Below are 26,234 nucleotides of genomic sequence, written 5' to 3' on the forward strand. Positions count from 1 at the left end.
TCTTTTTTCCTTACAGTGGTCTCTGGTTCATCATCCAGCTCTAAGTATGACCCTGAGATCCTGAAAGCTGAAATTGCCACTGCAAAATCCCGGGTAGGACCTCTTTGCCTATACTATGTGCTAGTGATGGGGGCCACTGGGGTCTTAGGCCACAAGCCCACCCACAAGTCCAGAGCAGATGCTTCAGCCAGGCCATGACAGCCAGTGCTAGCAAGACCCTGAATAATAACAGGAATAATAACAGTAGAGGCAGTAGTCACAGTCATAGTAATGGTTATAGCAGCTACCATTTCACAAGCAGTCACCATATACCAGGCACAGTGCAAAATACCTCATATGTATTACCTCGTGTCCTTGCAACAACTCTGTGAAGTAACTGCTGTCATCTGCATTTTACTTTATTTATTTTTTGAGACAGTCTTGCTCTGTCACCCAGGCTGGAGTACAGTGGTGTGATCTCGGCTCACTGCAACCTCCGCCCTCCCAGATTCAAGTGATTCTCATACCTCAGCCTCCCAAGTAGCTGGGATTACAGGTGCATGCCACCACGCCCAGCTAATTTTCATATTACTAGTAGAGACAGGCTTTCACCATGTTAGTCTGGTTGATCTCGAACTCCTGACCTCAGATGATCCACTCACCTCGGCCTACTAAAGTGCTGGGATCACAGGTGTGAGCCACCACCAAGCTGTCATCATCTGCATTTTAAAGATGGGCAGACAGAGGCTTAGGGGAGCTAAGAAACTTGCTCAAGGTCACAAGAGATTCAAGTCTTGCTCCAGAGTTTCTAATGTGGTATACTGTCTTCCTAGCTACTGATTATTCTGCATGATCTTATTTTAATTACTTCATGATTACCTTAGGGAATAAATATTAGTATTTCCATTTGGCCAACATGGAAACTGAGGCACAGCAATTTAATTACTCACGGTAAAGTCAATGTTTTGAAGTGTTTTAGTTAGACTCGACGTATTTAATAGTTTCCACAAACTCAGATGCCTGCAAGAAGACATAAATGAGGGATGTGGGCTGGAGGTGAGGCAGTAATGGTGACTGTGTAACCGGGAGACGTCTGCCCAGTCTAAAAGGTGATTGCATTTGACCTCTAGTCTGTTGTGCCCATGCTGGAATGTGGGCTCAGTGTTGCCAGATCTTCAGGTATTTTCAGAAATGAACTGTGTGTCTAGGTTTATTATGTAAACTTTCTGAAGCTTTGGTTATTAGCAACTCATTTTAAAAGTTGAATAGTCCAGGTGCAATGGCTCATGCCTAAAATCCCAGCGCTTTCGGAGGCCAAGGTGGGCAAATCACAAGGTCAAGAGATCGAGATCATCCTGACCAACATGGTGAAACCCCGTCTCTGCTAAAAATACAAAAAAATTAGCTGGGCATAGTGGCGTGCACCTGTAGTCCCAGCTACTCAGAAGGCTGAGGCAGGAGAATCACTTGAACCCAGGAGGCGGAGGTTGTAGTGAGTCGAGATTGCGCCACTGCACTCCATCCTGGCAACAGAGGGAGACTCTGTCTCAAAAAAAAAAAAATGAATAATACAGTAGAGACCACACAAGCCTGCAGACTGAGTCTAGTTCCTAGGGCACGTCTTGCCACTAAAGTTACTACATTGCCTCTTGCCTCCACACAAAGCACTCTCATAGCTTTTGCCAGCTTTAAGTGATACACAGCCCTAGGAATTGCCATTGTCCTCATCCATCAGTACAGTAAAGGGAGACTCAGGATAGCAAGATGGCTTGAGAGAGGTCACACAGCAAGGAAGTCGGAAGGCCCACTCTATCCCAGGTCAGCTCCTGTCTACCTCCTGTTTCCCTGGAGCAAGGACTGGCTAGGAATGACCTACAGCAATGCTGCCTGGGATGCTGGCTGAATGGCCATCTGCAGAGACCAAGACCAGCATCGGTGAGGGGAGGGGGCTTTGACCAGTGTGGCCCAAGGGGTGCTGTCTTGAGTTATTATACAGGCACAGTGTTGGCGGGTGCGGGGGCTCTGGGTTCCCCTTCCAGGAAGAAGGCAACTGCACCTTGTGTCAGCCTCTGACCCAGCCTGTGTGTGGTCTGCTGCCCTCCAGGTCAACAAGCTGAAGAGAGAGATGGTTCACCTCCAGCACGAGCTGCAGTTCAAAGAGCGTGGCTTTCAGACCCTGAAGAAGTAAGTGCACCCTGTGATGCAGAGCATGGGGGCTGCTCCCCACCCAGGCTCCCCTCCTGCCCTCTCTGTCTCTCTCTCCTTCAGTCCCTTTCCTCCCTTCTCAAAATGTGGCTCTCTCGTCATTCAAGTCAAGTTCTGTTCCACTGGCATTTCCTGAAGATACTGCCACCCAAGGGTGGGGTTTGGAAAGAGAAAAGGGGAGTCACTTCAGACCACAGAACTCTCATTGTCCTGTGAATTCCTGAAGCCAATAAGATCTGTTGCACTCAGCCGAGTGTTACTAGCCAGTCACAGAAAGCAGCACGGAAATGCTCAGCATTTCCGTGAACGTGCCTCATCTCTAGTCGATCCAGTAGGGTCTCATATGCACACAAACAAAACACACTCCTTTTTTCCATATCTCCTAAAAGCACTCACCAAGTGCTTCATTGAAGGAGTAATGATCTCTTCTAGCAAAAACTTGTTACTAGAAAAGTCTGCACGATGCCATGTACATTGTGCCCTATGGGTGACTTAAGGAGTTTCCAGGATAACTTTCACCAAATGTAATTTTCACCTTTAGAAGCTGACCTGTGGCCAGGTAAGATACAGCTCTGTTTTGTCTTTTTTTTTTTTTTTTAAACTTTAAGTTCAGGGATACACGTGCAGGTTTGTCATACAGGTAAACTCATGTCATGGGGGTTTGTTGTACAGATTATTTCATCACCCAGGTATTAAGCCTAGTGCCCATTAGTTATTTTTCCTGAACTTCTCCCTCCTCTCACCTTCCACCCTTCACCCTCTCAGAGGCCTCAGTCTGTGTTTTTCCCCGTAATGTGTCCATGTGTTCTCATCATTTAGCTCGCACTTGTCAGTGAGAACATGTAGCAGCTTTGTTGCTTCTTAAGAGCAGTTGTGTTACTGGTCGTGATTGTGACAATACTAGCTAAGCTTTGTTGAGCAGTTACTCTGTGCCAGGGAGCCCCTGCAGTAATTCCATGCAGGTGTGCTCATTTGATCCTATAGCAACACTATAAGGAACGCTTTGATATCTAACCCCATTTTACAGGTGAGAAAATTGAATCACTTAGCAGGTACTGAAGAAAGGTTAGCTTATTGTGGCTGGGCACGGTGGCTCATGCCTGTAATGCCAGCATTTTGGGAGGCCAAGTTGGGAGGATTGCTTGAGCCTACCACTTGTAGGCTGCAGTGAGTTGATTGTACTACTGCACTTCAGTCTGGGTGACAAAGTGAGACCCTGTCTTGAAAGAGAGAGAGAGAAGGGGAAGAGAGGGGAGGGAAGGGAGGCAGGAAGGGAGGAAGGGAAGGAGAGAAGAAGGGAGAGAGGAAGCAAGGAGGAAGGAAAGGAAGAAAGAGAAAGAATGAGAGAGATCTGAGAAAAAGCCCTTCAGTCTGGGTGACAAAGTGAGACCCTTTCTCGAACAAAAGAAGAAAAGGGAAGGAAGAAGAGAGAGAGAGAAGGCAGCAGTCTGGGTGACAAAGTGAGACCCTGTCTCAAAAAAAAAAAAAAAAAAGGAAGAAAGGAAGGAGGGAGAAAGAAGTCAAGAAAGGGAGAGAGAAAGATGTTAGTTTATTGTTATTTTTAACTACAGCATATAACAGACTCATTCATTAAATTGTGTTCAGTGTATCTAATGGGCTCTCTGGACAATCGTTAAGAAGGTCACCTGGTAGCCCTCTCAGAAAGAAGCTCTAGGCAGGACACTGGGCGGATTTCTCCCTTCTGAGGAGGTGTCTCACTTACATTCCCGGGGAGGCCACTCCTGTGCGGATGGCTGTTTCTGTAGTCACTCGCTTTTTGTCGCTCCCTGACTACTATACCCTTTCCTCATTCCATGAATTTCAAATCCACCCTCATCATTGTGTGGCCATAGCCCTAAGCCTTTGGATGTCTGTCTCCAGCCCTGTTAGTTGAAGGAACTGTAGCCATCTGTTGAGGGACCAATTGGTTCTTTTCCACATCTTCCCACCCCTCAAGCCCCCACCACCTTGAATGAGCCACCATGAATTCAGCACAACACATGCTATAAGAATGTATGGCTTTATATTACTATAAATTGTATGTAATTTTTTTGTCTTACAAAGTATTATAAATTATGACTTTCCATATGTTTGCATCTATGTTATATACATGTTATTTGTAGATGTGTGTATACATATACCCATCTTGTCTCTCAAATCAGATTCTGAACTTGTTAAGGCCTGGAGCCATGCTTTATGCTTCTTGGTGATCTTCAGGAGCACGAATGACAATTTGGGGCAATAGTATAAGCTCGGAAAATTCCTGTTTTTGACCTATTAAACCAATAGCCTGATTCCTCCACTTTGCAGCAAAACGGCTTCTGAGCACACAGTTTAAGGGCTACTCACTCCCACGTCATCTTCCTGAATGGGTTCTCCCTGCCTCCTGGCTCCTGTAGTCCCCAAGAGCTTCTGGTTAGAACACTTACCTTTATTCTCTGAGCCACCGCAAACCTGTTTTACCACTTTGGCACCCTGTAGCAGCATTGAAAACGCTTGTAGTTTGGTAAGCTGATGCTAAAACCCCAAGACAAGCCTCCTTTCTCCCCTCTCCCTCTGCCCTATGTTTGATATCAGGCCCAGATAAGACTTCACAGCAGCCCCAGCCACCCACACTCCTTAGCCGGAAGCCGTGCTCTGCATCCATCGTGGAGGAAGATGCCTCCTTTAACGTACACCTTGGCAGAGAGGGTCAGGAATGTAGTCTTGAGAGGCAGGTAGTCAGGGTTCAAATCCCGGTTTCCTGGGTCCTTAGAAAAGAGACTTAACCCCTGTGAGCTTTGACTTCATTTGAAAAACTAGGGGTTGTAAAGATTGAATTGGAAAATCCATGTCAAGTGTGTGACAGTGCCTGGCATGAGGGAATAGCTGCTTGAGAGTGGCTGGGGTGGTGACCTCTAGCTTGTTGCCTGCTTCCATTGGGAAGGGAACTTGGATGAACTCTGTCTGCCCTGGGCTAGGCAGTGTGCTGGGGAAGCCCTTCACGCCAGCCACCTCATTTCATTTCATTCTTCACCCCCTTTGCAAATATGCCCGAAGCCACCCAGCTAGCAGGGGTCAGGGCTGGGGCTGAAACCCAGGACTATTGGATTTTGAAGTTCGTATCTCAATATCTTCCTTCTCCTCATCATCCCAGATCACTGCCTCTGCACTCCCAGAAAACATAAGGTCCCTTTTTCAGAGTCTAACAGGGATGCTATCCAGTCACTTCTATTTCTGTGCCTCCTCTTATGGCAGAACATGGAGAAAGGTACCCCTCATTCTTAAGGAATTTCCAGGATAACTTTGACCACATGCAATTTTCTCTTTCAGAAAATTTCTCTTTAGCAGCCAAAAGCTCTGTTGTTTCTTAAGAGCCGCTTTGTCACCTGCCATGATTGTGATGATCCCAGCTAAGCTTCCTTGGGCAGCTGAGTTACTCTGGGCCACAAATCCATATTAGTTCAATTCATAGTCAGCAACCTGTTTTAAAAAGAGGGAGAAGGTTGGTGAGGATTGAAAGTTGCCTCTTGGAAGAGGTTGCAAAGAAAAATCAAGACGAAAGCTTGGAACTTTGACCTGCCAGCTTCCTTGCAACTACGGAAGAGTAGAGACCTGGCATGTTGGCCCTATGGGAGGAGGGCAGTGCAGCACCTCCCTACACAGCACGAGCGCTGCCGTGCCCAGGTAGGAGGTGTCTGAGCAGGACCAGGAGTCGGCTACTGTCTGCCTTTGCCCCACCTCTCTGTATGGCTATGGGGTATGTGAATCTCTAAAGGCCTGAAGAGAGGACAGCTGAGGGATTTTAAAATCCTAAAACACATGCATCTCCCATCCCAATACCCCAATACACACACATACACACACGCACACGCGCGCACACACACACACACACTTTTCTTTCCCTTAAAAAAAAATAAATTCATTCACCAAGTGCATAATGGTGACCCTTTGTTCTCCCCCAACCCCCTCCCCACCCAGCTTCATCCCAAGAGTGTTCTCTATCAGAGCCACTCTCTGGAGCCAAATTCCAGAGGCTGGGTTGCTAAGGCCCTTGAAGACATCAGGTAGAGGCTTTCGGAGGCCCAGCAGACAAACCGCTTCTGTCTCATCCTGCCAAGGATTCAAAGCCATTCTCGCCCTTTTGGCAGAGAACAGCTGGGCACAGCCCCCTCCCCAGAGTCCCCAGCCCTCGGACACGCTCCAACAAACAGCGTCTCCCTGCACCCCCTATGCCCATCTGCAGCACCACCACTGTCTGTCCTGGACACTGACTCTGGACACCCTCCTTGCCACGGAGCATCTTCTAAGCTCCCTCAGACTAATTTTTCAGACTAAATCTGGGGCCAGTCCTTGCCGACCTGATAGGCCTGCCCAGGCCCGAGTCCTACAAAGGAATAGGCAGGCTATTTTTAGTGGGGAGACATAAACGGGGCTTTGTTTTCTCTCCACGGAGGCTGAAGTAACCGCAGGGGGAAGCTGTGTTGAGACCGATCTCCCTGCCTTGCTCTCTCCTCTGCTCAGAGGCCCAGATGATGAGGCCAGGATGAAAACCTGCTCCTGCTCAGGATTCCCCATGAGGGTTATTTTTAGCGGGGACAGTTTGGCCTGTAGCTGAAAACCACAAAGGAATGCCTGTGAGCAGTTTCTCATCCTGAAATAATGAGTTTGTGGTGTTCCCGCAGACTGTAAAACTCCTTTTTCTCCACCTTGGCCTGAAACCTCAGGCCTAGCCCTTGGCAAATGGGTGATATAGTTAAAATGCATCTCTTTTTTTTACATCACCAGGCCCTCCCAGCTTAGAGGACCCAGGGAAGTAATTAGGGAAGGCTTCCCGTAAGAGCTGATGTTCAGAGGACACTGACTTCACCAGCTGTGTTGCTTCTGCAGCCACACGCTGTGGCACATTTAAACAGGAACCTTCTATGCCTTTTTTTTCTTCATTCATTCATTCATTCATTCATTTATTCATTTATTTGAGACAGAATCTTGTTCTGTCTCCCAGGCTGGAGTACAGTGGTGCAATCTTGGCTCACTGAAAAGAAGCTCACCCCTGCCTGTCTCTGGTTTGGTCTGACCTTCAGAAAACTATATCAGAATCCTTTTTCCCCCACCCCATCAAAATGAACCTGCATATAGGGCCTGGAGAAGCCAATAAGCTCTCCAGGCTAAGCGTTTTAATCCCTTATGTTTTAACAGTAATTCCCAGTTCACCACAAAATTTTCCATCCTGTATTCCATTTGATGTTCCCGACAACTCCATGAATATGGGCCAGACAGATAACATCATCCAAGTTTTGTAGAGGAGGAAACTGAGGCTCTGTGTACTTGAGAGATGAGCCCAGGGTCACCCTACTAATAGGTAATAGGGCTGGGAGTCTTTCCTCCTTCTACCCTCTTCTTCATTGCGTTCATTAGCTCAACACATGCTTATTAAAGACAGTGGTTCTTGGCCAGGTGTGGTGGCTCACGCCTGTAATCCCAGCACTTTGGGAGGCCGAGGTGGGTGGATCACAAGATCAGAGATCGAGACCATTCTGGTCAACATGGTGAAACCCCGTCTCTACTAAAAATACAAAAAATTAGCTGGGCATGGTGGCACGTGCCTGTAATCCCAGCTACTCAGGAGGCTGAGGCAGGAGAATTGCCTGGACTCAGGAGGCGGAGGTTGTGGTGAGCCAAGATCATTCCATTGCACTCCAGCCTGGGTAACAAGAGCGAAACTCCGTCTCAAAAAAAAAGGACAGTGGTTCTTGACCAGCATGATTTTGCTCCCTCTCTCCCTCAAGGGACATTAGGTAATACATGGAGATATTTTTAGTTGTCACCATGCAGGGTGGGGGTACCACCAGCATCTTGTGAGTTGAGGCCAGGGATGCTGCTAAACATCATACAGTAGTTCACAGGACAGCCTGCCCTCCCTCCAACAAGGAATGAGCAAAACATATTTAACTCTGCCTCCTGCTCCCAGACCTCCCAGAGTCAAGTCAAAGATTCTACCACATAAACTATATATTATCACACAGTGTAACGACTGCAGTGTCACAGCTATGTGTGATGTATATGGGAAGCCCCTAATGAGCCTGGAGGACCCAGGGAAGTAATCAGGGAAGGCTTCCCATAAGAGCTGATCTGGAGAGGACACTGACTTCACGAGCAGTGTTACTTCTGCAGCCACACGCTGTGACACACTGGCTGTTTAAGAGGGACCTTCTACGTCTTTCTTTTCTTTTCTTTTCCCTTTTTTTTTTTTTTTTTTTTTTTTTTTTTTTTTGAGACAGAGTCTTGCTGTATCTCCCAGGCTGGAGTGCAGTGGCATGATCTTGGCTCACTGCAACCTCTGCTTCCCAGGTTCAAGCAATTCTCATGCCTCAGCCTCTTGAGCAGCTGGAATTACAGGAATGCGCCACCATGCCCAGCTACTTTTTGTATTTTTAGTAGAGATGGGGTTTCACCATGTTGCCCAGTTTAGTCTTAAACTCCTGGCCTCAAGTGATCCAGCTGCCTTGGCCTCCCAAAGTGCTAGGATTACAGGCATGAGCCACTGCACAGCCTGGGACCTTCTATGCCTCATCCCACAAGTGGGGCCTATGGAGGAAGGGTTTGCAGTACAGAGGGAGGGGCCTTCTTAAGGTACCAAAGTCCTGTGGTTGGTGGTTTTCCCCTGGGGAGACCCTGTCCCTCACCCTGTCTAAGGCTGACCTGTCCCATTAACTGTCTCCTAGAATCGATAAGAAAATGTCTGATGCTCAGGGAAGCTACAAACTGGATGAAGCTCAGGCTGTCTTGAGAGAAACAAAGGCCATCAAAAAGGCTATTACCTGTGGGGAAAAGGAAAAGCAAGATCTCATTAAGGTATGCAAGTTCCTGATGATGTGGGCACCATCTTGATTTCTCCTGAGTATTCCTGTATGCCAGTTTTATGCGGGCTATTTCCACATGGTACACACATTGCTGAGTTCTCATTACCGGTTTTCCTGGGGTTTTGGTCCCATTTCACAGAGGAGAACGTGGAGGTGCAGAGACATTAAGTGACTTGCATAAGGTATGTTTTGAGGATTAAATTAGTTAATCATAAGATGCATTTAGAAGAGTATTTGAAACATAGTAAGAACTCAATAAATGTGGACTCCCACCCCCTGCAACATCACTGCCCAGGACAGCAGCCCAGTGAAAACATGCGAGTGTAAATGGCAGAGTTGGAATGGAAGCCATCTGGCCAGCCCAAACATCGTATCCTTGCCACTAGTTCTAACCACCTGATTTCTTTGTTATTTATTTCTTAAACTTTTATTTTTTAATAGAGGGAGTCTTGCTATTTTGCTCAGGCTGTCTTGAACTCCTGGGCTTAAGTAATTCTCCCACCTTAGCCTCCCAAAGTGCTGGGATTACAGGCATGAGCCAGTGTACCTGGCCCCTGACTTACTTTTCAGAGAATCAAGTAGAGGGAGGTGGTTTCAACATCATTAGCCTTTGACATCAGAATGTGGCATCTCTATAAGCATTTCATTGTGTGTTCTGCCTCTATGCTGGGAACTGAACAAATTATAATAGATATTATGTAATGTGCCGGGTGATTGTGCCAAGCCCTTTGTATGCATCATGTCTCATCTCTTAAATCAACCCTAGTTTATCCCCATCCTACAGAAAAAGGCTGTACAACTCAGAGAGGAAGCTAAAGCCGTGATTCAAACCCATGAACCCCTGACTCACAAACCCATTCTCTTACCGCCTGTACCTATCACCTCCCTTCACGGGAACCGCCTTGACCTCGGATATTTCACTAGCAGATTAGGAGTCCTCAGAGATGCTATAAATGACTTAGTGAAGGAAGCTCTATGCTCTATAACAAACAGAACAGTTTTGAAGTTCCTGCCCAGGACAGCAGCCCAGTGAAAACATTCAGACGAGGAGCTCATGGACAGCTCCTCCTGTTATGATGAGTGGTTAAGATCGCGGAGCCTTAAGCCAAATAGACCGGGTCCAAATCTTGGCTCGGTCAATTGCCAGCTTTTCATCAATAAATTGGGGATAATCATAGGTCATTCTTGTCATGACTATTGTCAGAAATCAGTAAGACTCTGGTAAAGCTGACAGTTACTGAGCATGGGCTGTATTCCTTAGTGTTCTATACTTGTCATCTCATTTAATCAATATAATAGCCCTGTGAGATAGGACCTGTGATTCTTCCTTTTTTTTTCCTTCAAGAAACAGGGTCTCTCTTTATCACCCAGGTTGGAGTCCAGTGGCAAAATCATAGCTCATTGCAGTGTCAAACTCCTGGGCTCAAGCAATCCTCCCACCTCAGCCTCCCAAGCAGTTAGAACTGCAGGCATGCACCGCCACACTCAGCTAATTTCTTTTTTAGAGATGGGGGTCTCACTATGTTGCCCAAGCTGGTCTTGAATTCCTGGCCTCAAGTGATCCTCCTGCCTCGGCCTCTCAAAGCACTGGGATTACAGGCATGAGCACCCAGCTGTTCTTTCCCGTTTTGCAGGAGTGGAAATTTACGCTAAGAGAGGTTATTCAGCTAGATCAAGTCACACAGCTGGGAAGGAACAGAACAGGGGTTCCAGCTAGGGCAGTATGGCTCCAGAGTCAGCATCCACACCAGTTTCTCCCATGTCATAGGCCCAACAAAGAGCCTGGCACACAGCAAGGACCCACTTACTGCCAGCTCTCTATCACAGGATCAGTAGGATATCTGAGGAGGACATGGGTTCCTAAATTAAGGGAGGGTAGAGAGGAGAGCATGGCAGACCCAGAGCGCCCTCCTGGGAAGGCGCATTATTAACCCTGCTCTCTCCTTTAGAGCCTTGCCATGTTGAAGGATGGCTTCCACACCGACAGGGGGTCTCACTCAGACCTGTGGTCCAGCAGCAGCTCTCTGGAGAGTTCGAGTTTTCCACTGCCGAAACAGTATCTGGACATGAGCTCCCAGACGGACATCTCAGGAAGTGTGAGTAGACAGGGCAGGCTGCTGGGGGCCTTCCATGGGACGGCAGCTGCCTTCTCACTGCCCACCAGGGAGCTGACCAGCGGCTCTCTGCGGGGCTGGCTGCTGCCTCAGCCCTCTGGAGCTCTGTTCTCTTGCAGACGTCCTGGGGCCAAGAGGATATGATGAGATGCTGTGGAGGAATAGCCCACACTGGCAGACACCTTGGCCCCAAGTATTGCCTGGCCAGGTGCTGTGTCTCTTAATGCTGCACAGAAAGCATATTTAAAGGACAAAATGTCTTTCTCAGTTTTTTTTTCATACCATTTTGCAGTTCCATTCCATTTTCCTTTCCCCAGCTGGACAGCAGGGGATATTTTCCTCCTGTTAGTCCCAAAACAATGCATGCAGCTTTCAGGCAGCTCCTTGACTTCCAGTTCCAAAGCTCAGCCCCGTCCTAGTTATGAATAGTGAAAGTGCTGTCCAGATATAGCTCGGGAAAGGGTTGGAGTAGGGCTGACTGATGGTGCCTTGTAAGTTTTGGAGAGCTTTTGTTTTACTGGAGCAAGCAACATTGAATGAATCTGCCTTCCAGCCTCTGTGGCAGACAACCTCTAAATGTTGTTCCTATGTGATTTCCATAGCTGTCTTCCCACTTGTCCATGGGTGACTGGTGAGCCTTATAGCCTCTTGCTGCTCCTGACAGACTGGCACAGCAAAAGTGGTTCTCCCTTCTTTCCTTATACCACCATGTGCCCAGCTATAAGCCACCTGTGGGCCAAAGTTTTGTAAAGGAACAGTACCCCTCTTTGTGAGTTCTGGGGTCTTCTCCCCACCTACCCAGTATTTCACTACTGACTGCAGCCTCTTTGACTTTTATTTATTTATTTTTTTCTGAGATGGAGTCTTGCCCCATCACCCAGGCTTGAATGCAATGGCACAATCTCAGCTCACTGCAACCTCTGCCTCCCGGGTTCAAGCAATTCTTCTGCCTCAGCCTCCTAGTAGCTGGGATTAGAGGCGCGGCACCACTACACCTGGCTAATTTTTTGTATCTTTAGTAGAGACGGGGTTTCACCATGCTGGCCAGGCTGCTCTCGAACTCCTGACCTCATGTTCCACCCGCCTCGGCCTCCCAAAGTGCTGGGATTACAGGTGTGAGCCACCTCTCTGAGTTTTCTATTGATCCCCTCCTCGGTGCCCCCCAGAATGGCTTTCTTGGTATTGGCTATCCCTGTTTTCGTCTCACCAACTGTCCTCCACGCTTCTATGGCTTGAATGGGCTCCAAGCCAAGCCATTTGGGGCTGCAGGATGATATTCCGGGCCTTTGGCTTCCATTTTCAAAGTGATAGATGTCTGAGTTTACGGCTCTCCCTGTGGCCTAAAAGGAGGAAAGCGTTTTTGCTTAACCAGCTTCCCTGCGATGTGCACCGCCAGCCCAATCACTGGGGGCTATTCTTGGCTACTGCCCACGCAAGCTGTCAAGTCTCTCATGAGTTCTTGAAACCCAACTCAGCACCGGCCACGACAGCTACATAATTCCTGACTTTGTTCTTCTCCTCTAGTTCGGCACCAACAGCAACAATCAGTTGGCAGAGAAGGTCAGATTGCGCCTTCGATATGAAGAGGCTAAGAGAAGGTAATTGGGCTGGGGCTAGGGCTAGGGGCAGGATGGTTCCAAAAATAACTGCTGTAGGAGATGACTGCTCTGTGCTTGGCTTTTGACACACTTCGTCTTCTTTAATCCTCACAAAGATTATGAAGATAGTTATTGTTGTACTCTTTATATTTTAATCCTCTCTGAAATTCAGAGGGGAAATGACTTGCCCAGGACACCTCACAAGATAGAAAGCAGAGGGCCGGGCGCGGTGGCTCACACCTGTAATCCCAGCACTTTGGAAGGCTGAGGCAGGTGGATCACGAGGTCAAGAGATCGAGACTGTCCTGGTTAACATGGTGAAACCCCGTCTCTACTAAAAATACAAAAATTAGCTGGACATGGTGGTGGGTGCTTGTAATCCCAGCTACTCAGGAGGCTGAGGCAGGAGAATTGCCTGAACCCAGGAGGCAGAGGTTGCGGTGAGCCAAGATGGCGCCATTGCACTCCAGCCTGGGTAACAAGAGCGAAACTCCGTCTCAAAAAAAAAGGAGAGAGTGGAACTTTGTTTTGAACCAAGGCTTTTCCATGATCCTATAAGCATTTTGGTTTGAAGAGGCACGACTGGAATGTCAGCAACGGGCTAAAAAGACTATGGACACTACCCACTTCAGTGTCTCCTGTGCAGCTGGGAGCAAGCTGGGCTTTTAAGCAGCGTAGACCTCTGGGATAGAGATGTTCTGTGGCTTCACAGAATCCTAAGCAGTCAGGTTCCACTACCACAAATAAATAATAATCAAAGCTGACATTTTTAGAACATCTGTTATACGCTGGCACAGATTGGATTTGTTGTTACCTTTTTTAGAGACAGGGCCTTGCTTTGTTGCCCAGACTGGTTTCGAATTCCTGGCCTTAATTGATCCTCCCACCTCAGCCTCCTGAGTAGCTGGGATTACAGGCATGCACCACTACACTTGGCTGAGATCATTTATTGTACTAAAACAGTTGTATATATATCTTCTCATTTGATTTTCAAAGCAACCTTACTATCAAAGCAAAGCTACTATAAGCAATCTTATTATCTCCACGTTAAAGAGGAGAAAGGTAAGACCAAGATATTTCATGACTTTTCTAGGTGGTAGAGGCAGAATTTGAGCCCTGGACAGTCTGGCTTCAAGTTCATGATCTTTCTGTACTCTGAGCTAGCATTCTTGGCAAAGCATGCCCTGGGCATTGTGGTGTGGATGGAAACTGGGCACATTGCATCCATTCCTCCCTAGACTAACTTGCCTGGCCTGTGGACCTTCTTAGCCAGGCCAGGTAAAGTATGGCAGTGCCCAGCTCTGCCCCTCTGCCAATGCTGTGTGAATAGTAGAACTCCTTGTAGAAATGACAAAAATCTGATAGAAACCAGAGGAAGCAAAAAAGGGAATGTATTGGTTTATTTAACTCCAAAGTCCTGAGATAGCTAGCTTCAGGCACAGCTGGATCCAGTGACTCAGTTGCTATTACACAGACTTAGTCTCTCTCCTTTTCTTCACCCTGCTTGCTGGTATGCTAACCTGGTAGTATGTAAGCCCTGAATTGCTGGGAGTTGCCTTGCCACTTTGACAGAAAAGTCTGCTAGAGAGTAAAGCATATGATGGAGCCCCTGCCAGGCCTTACCATACCATTTCATTATCAAAGTGCTGGAGAACAGCAGCTACAAAATACATGAATATTATTCATGAATATAGTAATATGTGGGTTCTCTGTACCCTCAGGTTCTGCATCTGTGGATTCAACAAACCAAGGATCAGAAGTATCCAGGAAAAAAATTAAAAATGATACAAATGCTTAAATATAGTATAAAAACTATTTACATAGCATTTACATTGTGTTAGGTATTGTAAGTAATCTAGAGATGATTTAAAGTATACAGGAGGATGCACATAGGTTGTATGTAAACACTATGCAATTGTATATACAACATTTGAGCATCCATGGATTTCGGCATCTGTGGGAGGTCCTGGAACCAACCCCTTCAAGGGCCAAGTGTATAAGAATTCCTCCTGGAACATTTGGCTAGGGAATAAGCAAATCTAGATAGGTTTCTCTATATGGAATTTTTGCTGCAGTTCATGGTGAATCTTGTCCCCAGCAGTGTTCTGACAAAGAATTGGGCCACACTGTCTGCAGGTAAGATTGAACTGGGATCCCAGAGGCCTCTGGTCTCAACAAGTATTGCAGTTTTAGGTGCATCATATCTTACCTGGGCATCTGTCCAACCAGGTTAACAGCTCCTATCTTCCCCACCCTTTAGGGATGGAGTAGCCAGGACATGAAAGCTGATGGTACTCTGCAAAGGCCAAGTCCTGAAGGATGATGTCATGATTGTTGTTAGATATTTGTAGCAATATTCATTGTTATATTGTGAATCTTATTTTGACCCAATGATAATAATACCAAAGGCCTATTTAACACCTGGCAATGTATAAAGGGCTGTGTTCTCATTTGGCCCTCATAACCCACCCTATAGGTATCATATCGTCTCTGCCTTATCGATGAGGATACTGAGTCTTAGAGAAGTTAAGGGATAAGGCTGCCAGCTCTTTAACAGTTATTAAGTGCCTGCGTATACCAGTCACTGTGTTAGAAGCTTATGACACCAAAATGATTTCCTGAAAAATGGTCCCTTCCATGAGGAAGGCCAGAGCAAACCAGGACTCCAACTCCAGGCCTCTAACCCCAAATCCACAGCAGTTCACACAGTGCCACTGCCTCTCTCTGAGTTGAGGATACGTGGTCAGTAGTTGTAGTCTTAATGGTCTGGAACTGCCAGTGACTCAGTATTTGCTATGTGCCAGACACCCTTCACAACCATTCTGATGAATGAGTTTTTCTTATCTTTAAGGCCTAGGGAGTTGGCCCAATGTTACATACCTAATAAGTGGTCACACCAGGTTATAACAACAGTAGCAAGGACTTACTATGTGCCAAGTACTGTGCTTTGCAGGTTATAGATTAGGTCATAAAACCTTCAACCAAAACGGCATAAGGAAAGAGCTTTTGTTATTCCCTTCAGAAGAATAAGCAACTTGCCCAAGGCCACACGGCCAGGGTAAGAGGTTATTGCCTGGTGCTGAACCACATCTCTATTGTACCAGGAGTAGGACAAGGACATTGCCTTGTTCATGTCTGTACCTCATCCCTGCAGAGCCTGCTTCATTGTTGGCACATGGTAGGCACCCACATGTGTTTGTTTAGATAAAACAGGCTCCTTGAGATGACATGCTGATCAAAGGAAGACGGTAACTGTCAAAGTTGCTCTGAGATGTCTTGTTTCTTCATGGCATCTCCTGTTCCCACAGTGTTATTAGGCACACCGATCACGCTTGCTTTCTCGGCCCCCAGGATCGCCAACCTGAAGATCCAGCTGGCCAAGCTTGACAGTGAGGCCTGGCCTGGGGTGCTAGACTCAGAGAGGGACCGACTGATCCTCATCAACGAGAAGGAGGAGCTGCTGAAGGAGATGCGCTTCATCAGCCCCCGCAAGTGGACCCAGGGGGAGGTGGAGCAGCTGGAGATGGCCCGGAAGCGGCTGGAGAAGGACCTGCAGGCAGCCCGGGACACCCAGAGCAAGGCGCTGACGGAGAGGTGGGGCTGGGCCCAGGGTGTATAGGACTCTTCTCTCATTGGCAGTCTGTCCTCCAGCCCCCAGATAGGGAAAGGATGACGGGGTTCCAGGTCGCCAGGGCTCCACCCTGAGCATGCTCAGTTCAGAGATCTCTCAGCTTGCCGACACAGAAAATCAGCAAAGATGATTCACCAACCAGTGCACCAGCTACCCTGGTACTTTGCATGCTGAATCATGCCACCAAAAAGTCTGCTTAGGTGATTGTGTTCAAAAATGTATCTTCTGACTCAACTAAGCCACATAACTCTGTATAATTTAGAGCAGTCATTTTCTAACTTTTTGACAGTGATGTACATTTTATACTGTGACCTGATACAAGTTTCACAAAATAGTGCATTTTTTTTTTTTCTTTTTTTAAGATGGGGTTTCGCCATGTTGGACAGGCTGGTTTCGAACTCCTAACCTCAAGTGATCCATCTGCCTCGGCCTCCCAAAGTGCTGGGATTACAGGCGTGAGCCACTGTGCCTGGCTGGGTGCATGCTTTTTCTGCCTGTGATGGTCCTCGGATGTTTTCTGTCTTCTGTTGCATTTCTTTTCATGCAGGTCATAACTCACCAAATTGATTTCACCACATGCTAAGGGGTTGCAGTTTGCAGTTTGAAAAACACTGGTGTGGATGGGGGTTGCAAACTGGCATACTTATGGGAGCGAAGCAGATCACGGAAATGCTGGAGACCCATCTGGCAGTGGTCTGTGTCAGACCGGAGTGCACAGACCCCACTTGTCTAAAGCAGGTGCTGTCTCTCTGCTCCAGCTAATGGGAGTGCAGGCCTCGGGCTGCCAGGGCTGCCAGTACTTCAAACAAAAGAATCGTTTGGATTTTTTATTTTTAAATATTGGGAAGTAATCCAAAATTTAAAAAAAATATATGCAAATCAGCTTCATCTATGGGCTGGATGTAACCTAAAAGCCGCTGCTTTATATTCTCTAATTTAGACCTTGTTACAGACATTGTCTTTGTTTATTTCCTTCAGTGTTCCCACCAGCCTCCTCACCCACATTGCACAGAATGCAACACTGTGTTCACTGTAGGCTTTACCCTCTCCAGCTTCACGTTCATTCATTCATTCTGTTCATCAGCCAATGTTTACTCATTCATTTGAGAAACCTTTTGCTGCACAGATTGTGTGTGCAGGGCAGTTTGGGGGATTCAGAAATTAACAAGACATGGTCCCTGCCCCATGACCTTTAAATCTATTCTAGTTATTTTCACCATTTTTTGGCAGGAGCCTTTATTCAGCAAGGTTCCTGCCTCTAAGGAGCTTAGAAGTGAAGCTAGTGATTTGTGTGTGTGTGTGTGTGTGTGTGTGTGTGTGTGTGGTGTGGTGTTTGGAGCCAGCAAGGGAATTGAAATCAGAGGCAGAAGCCCAGTTTATGAAGCCAGTAAACATGCCTATTGCCTCAGTTGAAGCAGTCTGGCAGTCCTAGAGATGCCTATATATGCTCATTCTGTCACTGCTTCATGGGTCTTTCAGGGGACCTTTGAGCTCTAAGGCACTCTCCTTGCAGTACCATCCTAGCAATTGAGTAAGCCCCACTTGCACATGGCATGGTGCCAGGTGGGTCAGGTTGTCCAAGCTCTTGCCTAGCCTCTCATGGCTTCAGAAACTCCCTTGTCTCACCGATGCTGGGAATCTCTCCCCACTAGTTGCTTAGTCAGAACTGCTAGCAGTGATATCCAAAGTGTATCCATTTCCTCTCTTCCATTCTTCACTGGCAGGAGCAGCTGATTAGCCCTGACCCACCACCAGTTGGTGGGAGAAGGAGAAGGACAGAGCTTGAATAATTGTGTTCGGCAACCCATGCAAGCACTTTGCTAGAAGGTTTCTTAGCACCACGGCTCCATTCTGCTTTCTCCGGGATTTTGGGATAAGGCCTGTATCTATATGCCCTCATGCCTTTTGTGTTTGTTGAAAGAATAAATGGTTAGCTGACCTGGGCAGACCCTTACTGGGCCTCTGTGTCTCCCTGAGTCCCTCACTTGCTCCCAGACCCTATAACTGCCACTGGGAAGCCCTTAGCTATTCATCATCCCCACAGCCAGCAGCTGAAGAGAACAGACTCATGGCAGCCTCACTCCTTGTTGGGTCCAAAGCAACACCCTTCTCACCTGCTGACCTTGAGCAAGTCATTGACCAATATGGGTTTCACTTGCCTAATAGAGAAAAAACAGGATACATTAAGTCCTCACTTAATATTTGTTAACAGGTTTTTGGAAAACTGTGACTTTAAGCAAAAGTACATACAATGAAACCAATTTTTTTCCATCAACTTTATGTTTTATTTTTATTTTTTCAAGATGGAGTCTTGCCCTGTCGCCCAGGCTGGAGTGCAGTGGTGTGGTCTCGGCTCACTGCAATCTCCGCATTCCGAGTTAAAGGGATTCACCTGCCTCAGCCTCTGAGTAGCTGGGATTATAGGTGTACGCCACCACACCCGGCTAATTTTTGTATTTTAGTAGAAACGGGGTTTTACCATGTTGGCCAGGCTGGTCTGAAACTCCTGACCTCAGGTGATCCACCCTCCTTGGCCTCCCAAAGTGCTAGGATTACAGGCGTGAGCCACTGCTCCCAGCTCCATCAACTTTATTAAAAAAAAAAAATTGAGAACTTGGTATACCTCATTTTGCTTAAAGTTGCAGTTGGCAAGAACCTATCTACAATGTTAATTGAGGATTTACTGTAGGTACCTTAATTACATATGTGGTAGGAAGGCAGTCAATTAGACCAGGCTGTGAATTGAGGCTCTTCCCTTCTGTAAAACTGTTGGTTTCTTAAAATTCAAATTGGAGGCTCTTAGGGACCCCTAAGATATACCACATGTAAAAGCTCCTATCCTGTGCCACACTGTAGCCTATGTAATCTCATTTAAACCTCCCAGCAACCCTGAAGTTAATCCACATTTTACAAATGAGAAAACTGAGGCTCACCCGACATCCCTAAGTGGCAAAGCTGGGATTAGAAGACCCCAGGTTTGCTAGCCCCAGAGGCTGTGCTCACTTTAGGGTACTGCCCACTCAGAAGACCTTCTATTACTGCCTTCAACCCCATCTTTCAAAGGTCTGCTGGCTCCTCCAGAGCAGTGAGTTCACACAGCTAGTACAGGGAGGCCAGAACCTCCACTCCTCTGCAGCTGCTGAGTGGGCAGCTCAAAGGGCCTGGTAGGAGGGTGCTTGGAGCAAATGCAATGGTAGCGAAGCTGGAGGGCATACAGGCAGGCAGCCACGCGTGCCCTAAGAGGAGTCTAAGGAAAGAGTCCACAGGAGTGGGGTACCACACTCATGGCTGGGAGCCTCCCGCAGTGGGGAGACAGGAAAGCCACCCCAGCTACCTTTGGGTCTGCAGCTGTTTCTTTCCAGCTTTGTGTCTGTCTGTCTGTCTGTCTGTCTGTTCGTCCTTCTGACTCTGGCATTCTGTTTCCCTTCTCTGTTTTTCATGGTGTGTATCTTTATTTTTAGTGTCTCTGTTTCTCTCTGTCTCCCTTCACTCCTCTTTCTCTATTCTTTCTCTCTCTCTCAAAATGGGATTATTATGCTCTTCACCTTCACACAACAGCCTCGCATTCAAGGTGCCTTTGAGAACAGGAATAGACACATCCAGGAGAGGCTGACTATAGGACCTGCCAAACCCCACTCACAAATCACCAGCATCCGAACAAACCTCATCCTACCCTCTGCCTCTCCCTCCTTCCTGAGGGCCTTACCCACTGCTCCCCAGAGCAGGTGTGCAGTCATGCAGGATGCTCATTAGGGCACGGGCTTCCTGGACCCACCCTAGGGACTGATCCTTCAAGCCTGAGATGCAGCCCAGGTTCTTACATTTTTAACCAGCACCTGAGGTGCTGAGCTACAGCTTGTGGGGACTCCAGCCCCACCTTTGAATCCTGTACCTGCCTCCACGCTTGATGTGTTCCTGGCCTCCCAGCATGTGCCAGGCATCACACACACGTGCCATCTATTCTGCAAAGCTCAATGCCACTGGGAGGTGGCCTTGGCACCTGTGTGTTGCTAGCAGCAGCTAGCCCCCAATGCCAGGACGTCATAGCAGCCTATCTCCCAGACTCCTCATCATCCTGTTTAGGCTTCACTGGGGACCCACATCTACTCCCAGAACACACCTCTCTGGCTTTTTTCCCACAGAGAAGAGGAAAATCAAGGAAAAAATGGTGAGCCCCAGCTGCTCCTTGATCCTGGACTTCAACTGTTCCTGAGCTTTCCTTTTATACAGAGTCAAGAGATTCCACAGCCTTGTCCATTCTGTTGAAAGTCAAGGCTTGTCTTCATTACAGGTTCCATCTGCCATCCTACTGCACACCCCCACCCCAGCCTCAGGCAGGACTCTAGAACAGTGCCAGGAATTGAGCTGACCAAGAACCATGCCAAGGTCACTCTGCCTGCTGCTCCTGCTGCTCCTGTTGTCTTTTCTGTAATTTCACAGATTCAGTTGCCCAGTAACGAGCCTAACCTGTCCCGCAACACTTTTCAGTCGTGTCGAGAGCAGGCTCTGGGCTTTACTGCAGGGCATGTGCTGGGGGTTTGGGTGTGTGGGTAGAGGGATGAGTTGGCTTTTCCATGGAAATGAGCCCTTTCTCCCAGGCTCCAGACTGGGTTAGCTGTATCTTGGATCCACTCCCCAGTCCAGGGACCAACTAGTCAGCCATTCCCTCTTTAGCAGGCAACATGAGGGGATGGGGGCCAACAGTGGAACACATCTGTCTATGGGAGGTATAACATGCAGGTCTTTCAGCAGAGCTCATAAACTCTGCCAGCTTCATCTGGAGCAAAAGTCATCCATTCAGCAAATACTGAGCATGTCTTCATGGTGGGCATTGTGTTGGGTGCTAGGTGCTGGGTGAGCAAGATACACCCTCTGCCTCTCTGCCGTCCCCCATCAGCTCAGCAGCTTGTAAACCTTGGTGTGTCTTAATGAAAAGGCAGATTTCTGGGCCCTACTGCTGGGCTTTTTGACTCAGCAGGTCAAAGTAGGGCCCAGGAATGCGTGTTTCAATAAGCACTCCTCCCTTTCTGATGCAGGTGGTCTGTGGGCCACAAGCTGATAATGACTAGCCTAGTAGACACACAAGAGCAGACCAGGTTGTGAGTTGTGAGGGCGCAGTCTTGCTTGACCGGGCCCTTTATTTTATAGTGGGCCCACTCCAGGGGTTGGAGAGCCATTCCAGGGGCAAAGACATACGCTGGAGCCCACCCAAGCTGCCCTCCAGGGGGGATTTCAGGAGAGGTCGGGCTGAGATAGGGTCCTAAAGCCAGAGGTCTCTTCCAAACACAAGGATTTTGTGTCTGGGGAGACAGTTTGCTGAATTGGCCTTTGGTGTCAGGTGTGCCTGCGTGAAAATCTTTGCTTCCAGTCCTGTGGCATTCCGTCGTGTCCACTAGCTTCTCCTGAGTCTCTGGTCCCATTCTCTCCAGCGCCATTGCTGACTGTTGCTGGTCCATCCAACCTCGGAATGTTGTGTGTACTCAGAGCTTGGTCCTCGGCCTTCCCTTGTTCTCCCTTCTGTATTTTACCCTAAGATGATGCATGAGTCTATCAGGGCTGCTGTAACCACATACCACAGATTGACTGGGTGACTTAAACAGCGGACATTTATTTTCTCACAGTCTGGAAGCTAGAAGTCCAAGATTAGATGTCAGCGGGGTTGCTTTTTTCTGCGGTCTCTTCCCTCAGCTTGTAGATAGCCTCCTCCTCCCTCTGTTTCACATGGTCTTCCCCCTGTGCCTGTGTCCTAATCTCCTCTTGTAAGGACAGCAGTCATACTGGATTAGAGTCTGCTCTACTGACCTCATTTTACCTTAATTACTTCTTAAAAGCCCTATCTCCAAATACAATCACATTGGGAGGTACTGGGGCTTACAACTTCAATGTAGGATTTCAGGGGGACAAAAATCAACCCAGAACAGATGGTAATCTCATTGGGGTGGTGATCCATCTGATGGGGATCCCCCCCACCCACCACTGACCTTTATAGCAGCACACCTGTTCAGCATTCATAAGAGAGCTCTTCTCTTCCCCCGGGTGCCCCTGCCTCAGCCTTCTCCTCTCAGCAGATGCCGTCTGCAGGTCCACTTGGCTGCCCACAGCAGTAGCCACACAGTCTTCTCATTTACTGCCTCAGCCTCACCCACTCCTGCAGCCCAGGCACTGTTTCTGTCTCTTTATTCCTCAGGCCTCTACCATCTCAGTTACACCTCACAGCCACCCTGCCTGCCTTCAGTCTTCAGCCTCCTGCCCGTTATCCTCACCTCAGTCATGGTGACATCAAGAGGAAGAAGTTCCTGCTAAAGCCCCTGCTTGGAATGTTCTATCCTTCTGCACTTTTCCTAACCAACACCTGTCCATGATCCATCCTTAAATTTCTCTACTAGTTAGGAATCGAACTGCTGCAACAAACAGCCCCCAGAGTCTCTGTGGCTTCACACAACAGAGGTTTATTTCTTGCTCATATAATGTCTAATTGGGTATGTCCAGTTAACAGGCAGCCTTCCACGTGGTCGTTCAGGAACCCAGGCTCTTTGCATATGTGGCACTGCCCCTTTGAGTCCACAAGAGTCCATGCATGAGACAGTGAAGAAGACACACTCACTTTTCTTAACTACTTGTGCTCACATTTCCATTGGCCAGAACTTGGTCATACACACTGCCCCCCCCCAGCCGCAGAGAAGGCTGGGAAAGTGGTCTGGGGACAGAGTGGGGTGCACACTGTCAGTCTCAGCCAGAGTCGTTTGGCTGGAAGAAGCCAGCCTGCCAATGTAAATTGGGCCTCTCCTTTTGTGTTCTTTTCTACCATTGTGTACTTTTGCCTCATGGATTTTGTCACACACTGTGTTAACTAGATATTTGAATATTTCTTTAATATCAGTTCTCCCTAGTAGAGTGTAAGCCCCATAGGAGCAGAAACACGCTGGGCACGGTGGCTCACGGCTGCACTCCCAGCATTTTGGGAGGCTGAGGCAGGCAGATTGCCTGAGGTCGGGAGTTCAAGACCAACCTGGCCAACATGGTGAAAGCCATCTCTACTAAAGATATAAAAAATTAGCTGGGCATGGTAGCACGTGCCTGTAATTCCAACTACTTGGGAGGTTGAAGCAGGAGAATCATTGAACCTGGAAGGTGAAGGTTGCAGTGAGCTGAGATGATACCATTGCACTCTGGCCTGGGCGACAGGGCAAGACTGTCTCAAAAGAAAAAAAAAGCAGAAAGAAGTACTACTGTGCTCACTCACTATTTTGTCCCAAGTGCAGTGTATGGGCAGGGTCCAGTACAAAATGGGCACTCAGTAAAAATAAGAGAGAGGAAGGGAAAGAAGAGGAAAGAAGGAGAGGAGGGTATGGTTGGGTGAAATCCTACTTCTGCCTCTAATTCCACAGCTTTAAGCAAATTATGCAACTCTAATAAGGGCCTCGATTTTTTCCTAAGTGGTAAAAACCATTCTTACTATGCAGTATTATCATGCAACTGAATTAAGGCAGTGTCCTAAGGTTCCTAGCACAGTGCCTGATACATATATAAACACACATATATATATTTAGTGGGTGAGCGATATTGCAACTTTCATAGGATTATAATGTATGTGGAGGCTCTGGCTCCCCAGACACCGTAGTAAAATGCTTGCCGAAAGGTCTGGGTGTACATGGATAAGAGTGCATGCCCTGTGCTTCCTTTCAGGGCATCCCACTCATGCTTTCTCTCCCTCTCTCCCTCCAGGTTAAAGTTAAACAGTAAGAGGAACCAGCTGGTGAGAGAACTGGAGGAAGCCACTCGACAGGTGGCAAGTCTGCACTCCCAGCTGAAAAGGTGAGTAGTGGGCAGTGGGGCCATGGCTCCCCTGCACATGGCCAGACACAGGTGTCCCCAGCATCCCAGCCCAGGCTCTACCCTTCACTGGTCCTTTGTGGCTTGAGTGTGGATGTTTAGAAGCACAGCAAGTGGGTCATCAGCAGACCCGGGCGTGGCCTGGCATCGCTAGGAATAGGGGCCTTGACCTCTCCAGACTGAGCACAAAGAAGGCCCCGGGTAGGTACTAGGAAGTCTTAGAAGTCATGGCTCACACCTGTAATCCCAGCACTTGGGGAAGCCAAGATGGGTAGAACCCTTGAGCTCAGGAGTTTGAAACCAGCCTAGGCAACTTGGCGAAACACCATCTCTACTAAAACTACAAAATTGGCCAGATGTGGTGGTACATGCCTGTGATCCCAGCTACTCAGGAGGCTGAGGTGGGAAGATGACTTGAGCCTGGGAGGCAGAGGCTTACTGTGAGCCGAGATCATGCTACTGCACTCCAGCCTGGGTGATAGAGCCAGATCTTGTCTCCAAAAAAAAAAGGAAACTCATACCTGCCACTTGCCTGTACCACACAGAGAAAGCAGCCTCAGGCCTGGGCCTCCATGGACAACAGTGCATCACTGGAATTTAGTGACAACGTTTTGTTTCATTAGACTTTTTCCTAATGGTGTCCTATTTGTAGTAAGTGATACTGCTTTTCAAATTACATTTAGGATGTCAAGTTTTCTTTTAAGATACATGTTTCAAGTATTGAAACAGTTGGTCCGGGTGCAGTGGCTCATGCCTGTTATCCTAGCAGTTTGGAAGTCTGAGGCGGGCAGATTACCTGAGCTCAGGAGTTTGAAACCAGCCTGGGCAACACAGTGAAACCCCATCTCAACTAAAATACAAAAAATTAGCCAGGCATGGCACTTCGGAGGCTGAGGCAGGATAATCGCTTGAACCCGGGAGGTGGAGGTTGCAATGAGCCAAGATCGCATCACTGTACTCCAGGCTGGGTGACAGAGCGAGACTCCATCTCAAACACACACACACACACACACACACATACACACACACACAGTGAGTTGATTTCAAGAAACATATTAAGAAGTCTTTATTTCATGATGGTTTCAACTCTGAAAAAATATCATACAATGTAATGTAGCCAATTGGCGCTTTGGTCTAGAGGAAAAAGTGGACTCTTAAGATAGCTAACTTGAGTCCCAAGCCCAGCTCTGCCATGTCTTGATTATGTGGCCTTCTTGGGGGTGTCAGTTTTCCACGAAGTGGGGGTGAAAGGTCTACTCTAGAGGTTGCCCAGCAAGTCTAGTGAGATCATGGTGCTTTCCAGAGCGCAGCAGAAGGTCTCGGGGCCCACTTCACTGTGTGTGCCTCACTGTGTTTCGCCTCCCTGTGTCCCAGTCTCTCAAGCAGCACGCAGTCCCTGTCCTCCGGCAGCAGCCCCGGATCCCTCACGTCCAGCCGGGGCTCCCTGGTTGCATCCAGCCTGGACTCCTCCACTTCAGCCAGCTTCACTGACCTCTACTATGACCCCTTTGAGCAACTGGACTCAGAGTTGCAGAGCAAGGTGGAGTTCCTGCTCCTGGAGGGGGCCACTGGCTTCCGGCCCTCGGGCTGCATCACCACCATCCACGAGGACGAGGTGGCCAAGACCCAGAAGGCGGAGGGAGGTGGCCGCCTACAGGCTCTGCGTTCCCTGTCCGGCACCCCGAAGTCCATGACCTCCCTGTCCCCACGTTCTTCTCTCTCCTCCCCCTCTCCACCTTGTTCCCCTCTCATGGCCGACCCCCTCCTGGCTGGAGATACCTTCCTCAACTCCCTGGAGTTTGAAGACCCGGAGCTGAGTGCCACTCTTTGTGAACTGAGCCTTGGTAACAGCACCCAGGAAAGATACCGGATGGAGGAACCAGGAATGGAGGGCAAGAAGCTGGGCCAAGGTAGAGAGCACCATGCCCGGAGGGTGGGAACTGGGAGGAGGGAAAGAGATACTCTGTGCTCAGAACCCCTAGTGATCATTCTATTCTGTATTTACTGACTGCTTTCTGTGTGCCAGGTCTTT

At 48.1% G+C, this 26,234-nt stretch overlaps 1 protein-coding gene across 4 annotated transcripts in view; it reads left to right on the plus strand.

Annotated features, from left to right (window-relative positions):
* WWC1 (WW and C2 domain containing 1) overlaps positions 1 to 26,234 on the plus strand; it is a 184,226-nt gene that overhangs the window by 108,934 nt on the left and 49,058 nt on the right. For all 4 annotated transcript variants that reach the window (XM_078359150.1, XM_078359158.1, XM_078359161.1 and 1 more), the window contains exons 4-11: positions 17 to 93; positions 2,084 to 2,163; positions 8,889 to 9,018; positions 10,976 to 11,122; positions 12,665 to 12,738; positions 16,090 to 16,332; positions 24,095 to 24,184; positions 25,577 to 26,112. In XM_078359150.1, the coding sequence (XP_078215276.1) occupies positions 17 to 93; positions 2,084 to 2,163; positions 8,889 to 9,018; positions 10,976 to 11,122; positions 12,665 to 12,738; positions 16,090 to 16,332; positions 24,095 to 24,184; positions 25,577 to 26,112 (1,377 nt within the window). The remainder of the gene's footprint in view (positions 1 to 16; positions 94 to 2,083; positions 2,164 to 8,888; positions 9,019 to 10,975; positions 11,123 to 12,664; positions 12,739 to 16,089; positions 16,333 to 24,094; positions 24,185 to 25,576; positions 26,113 to 26,234) is intronic.

The sequence above is a fragment of the Callithrix jacchus genome, chromosome 2 (genome assembly GCF_049354715.1).
Source record: "Callithrix jacchus isolate 240 chromosome 2, calJac240_pri, whole genome shotgun sequence".
NCBI classification, from domain to species: Eukaryota; Metazoa; Chordata; class Mammalia; order Primates; family Cebidae; genus Callithrix; species Callithrix jacchus.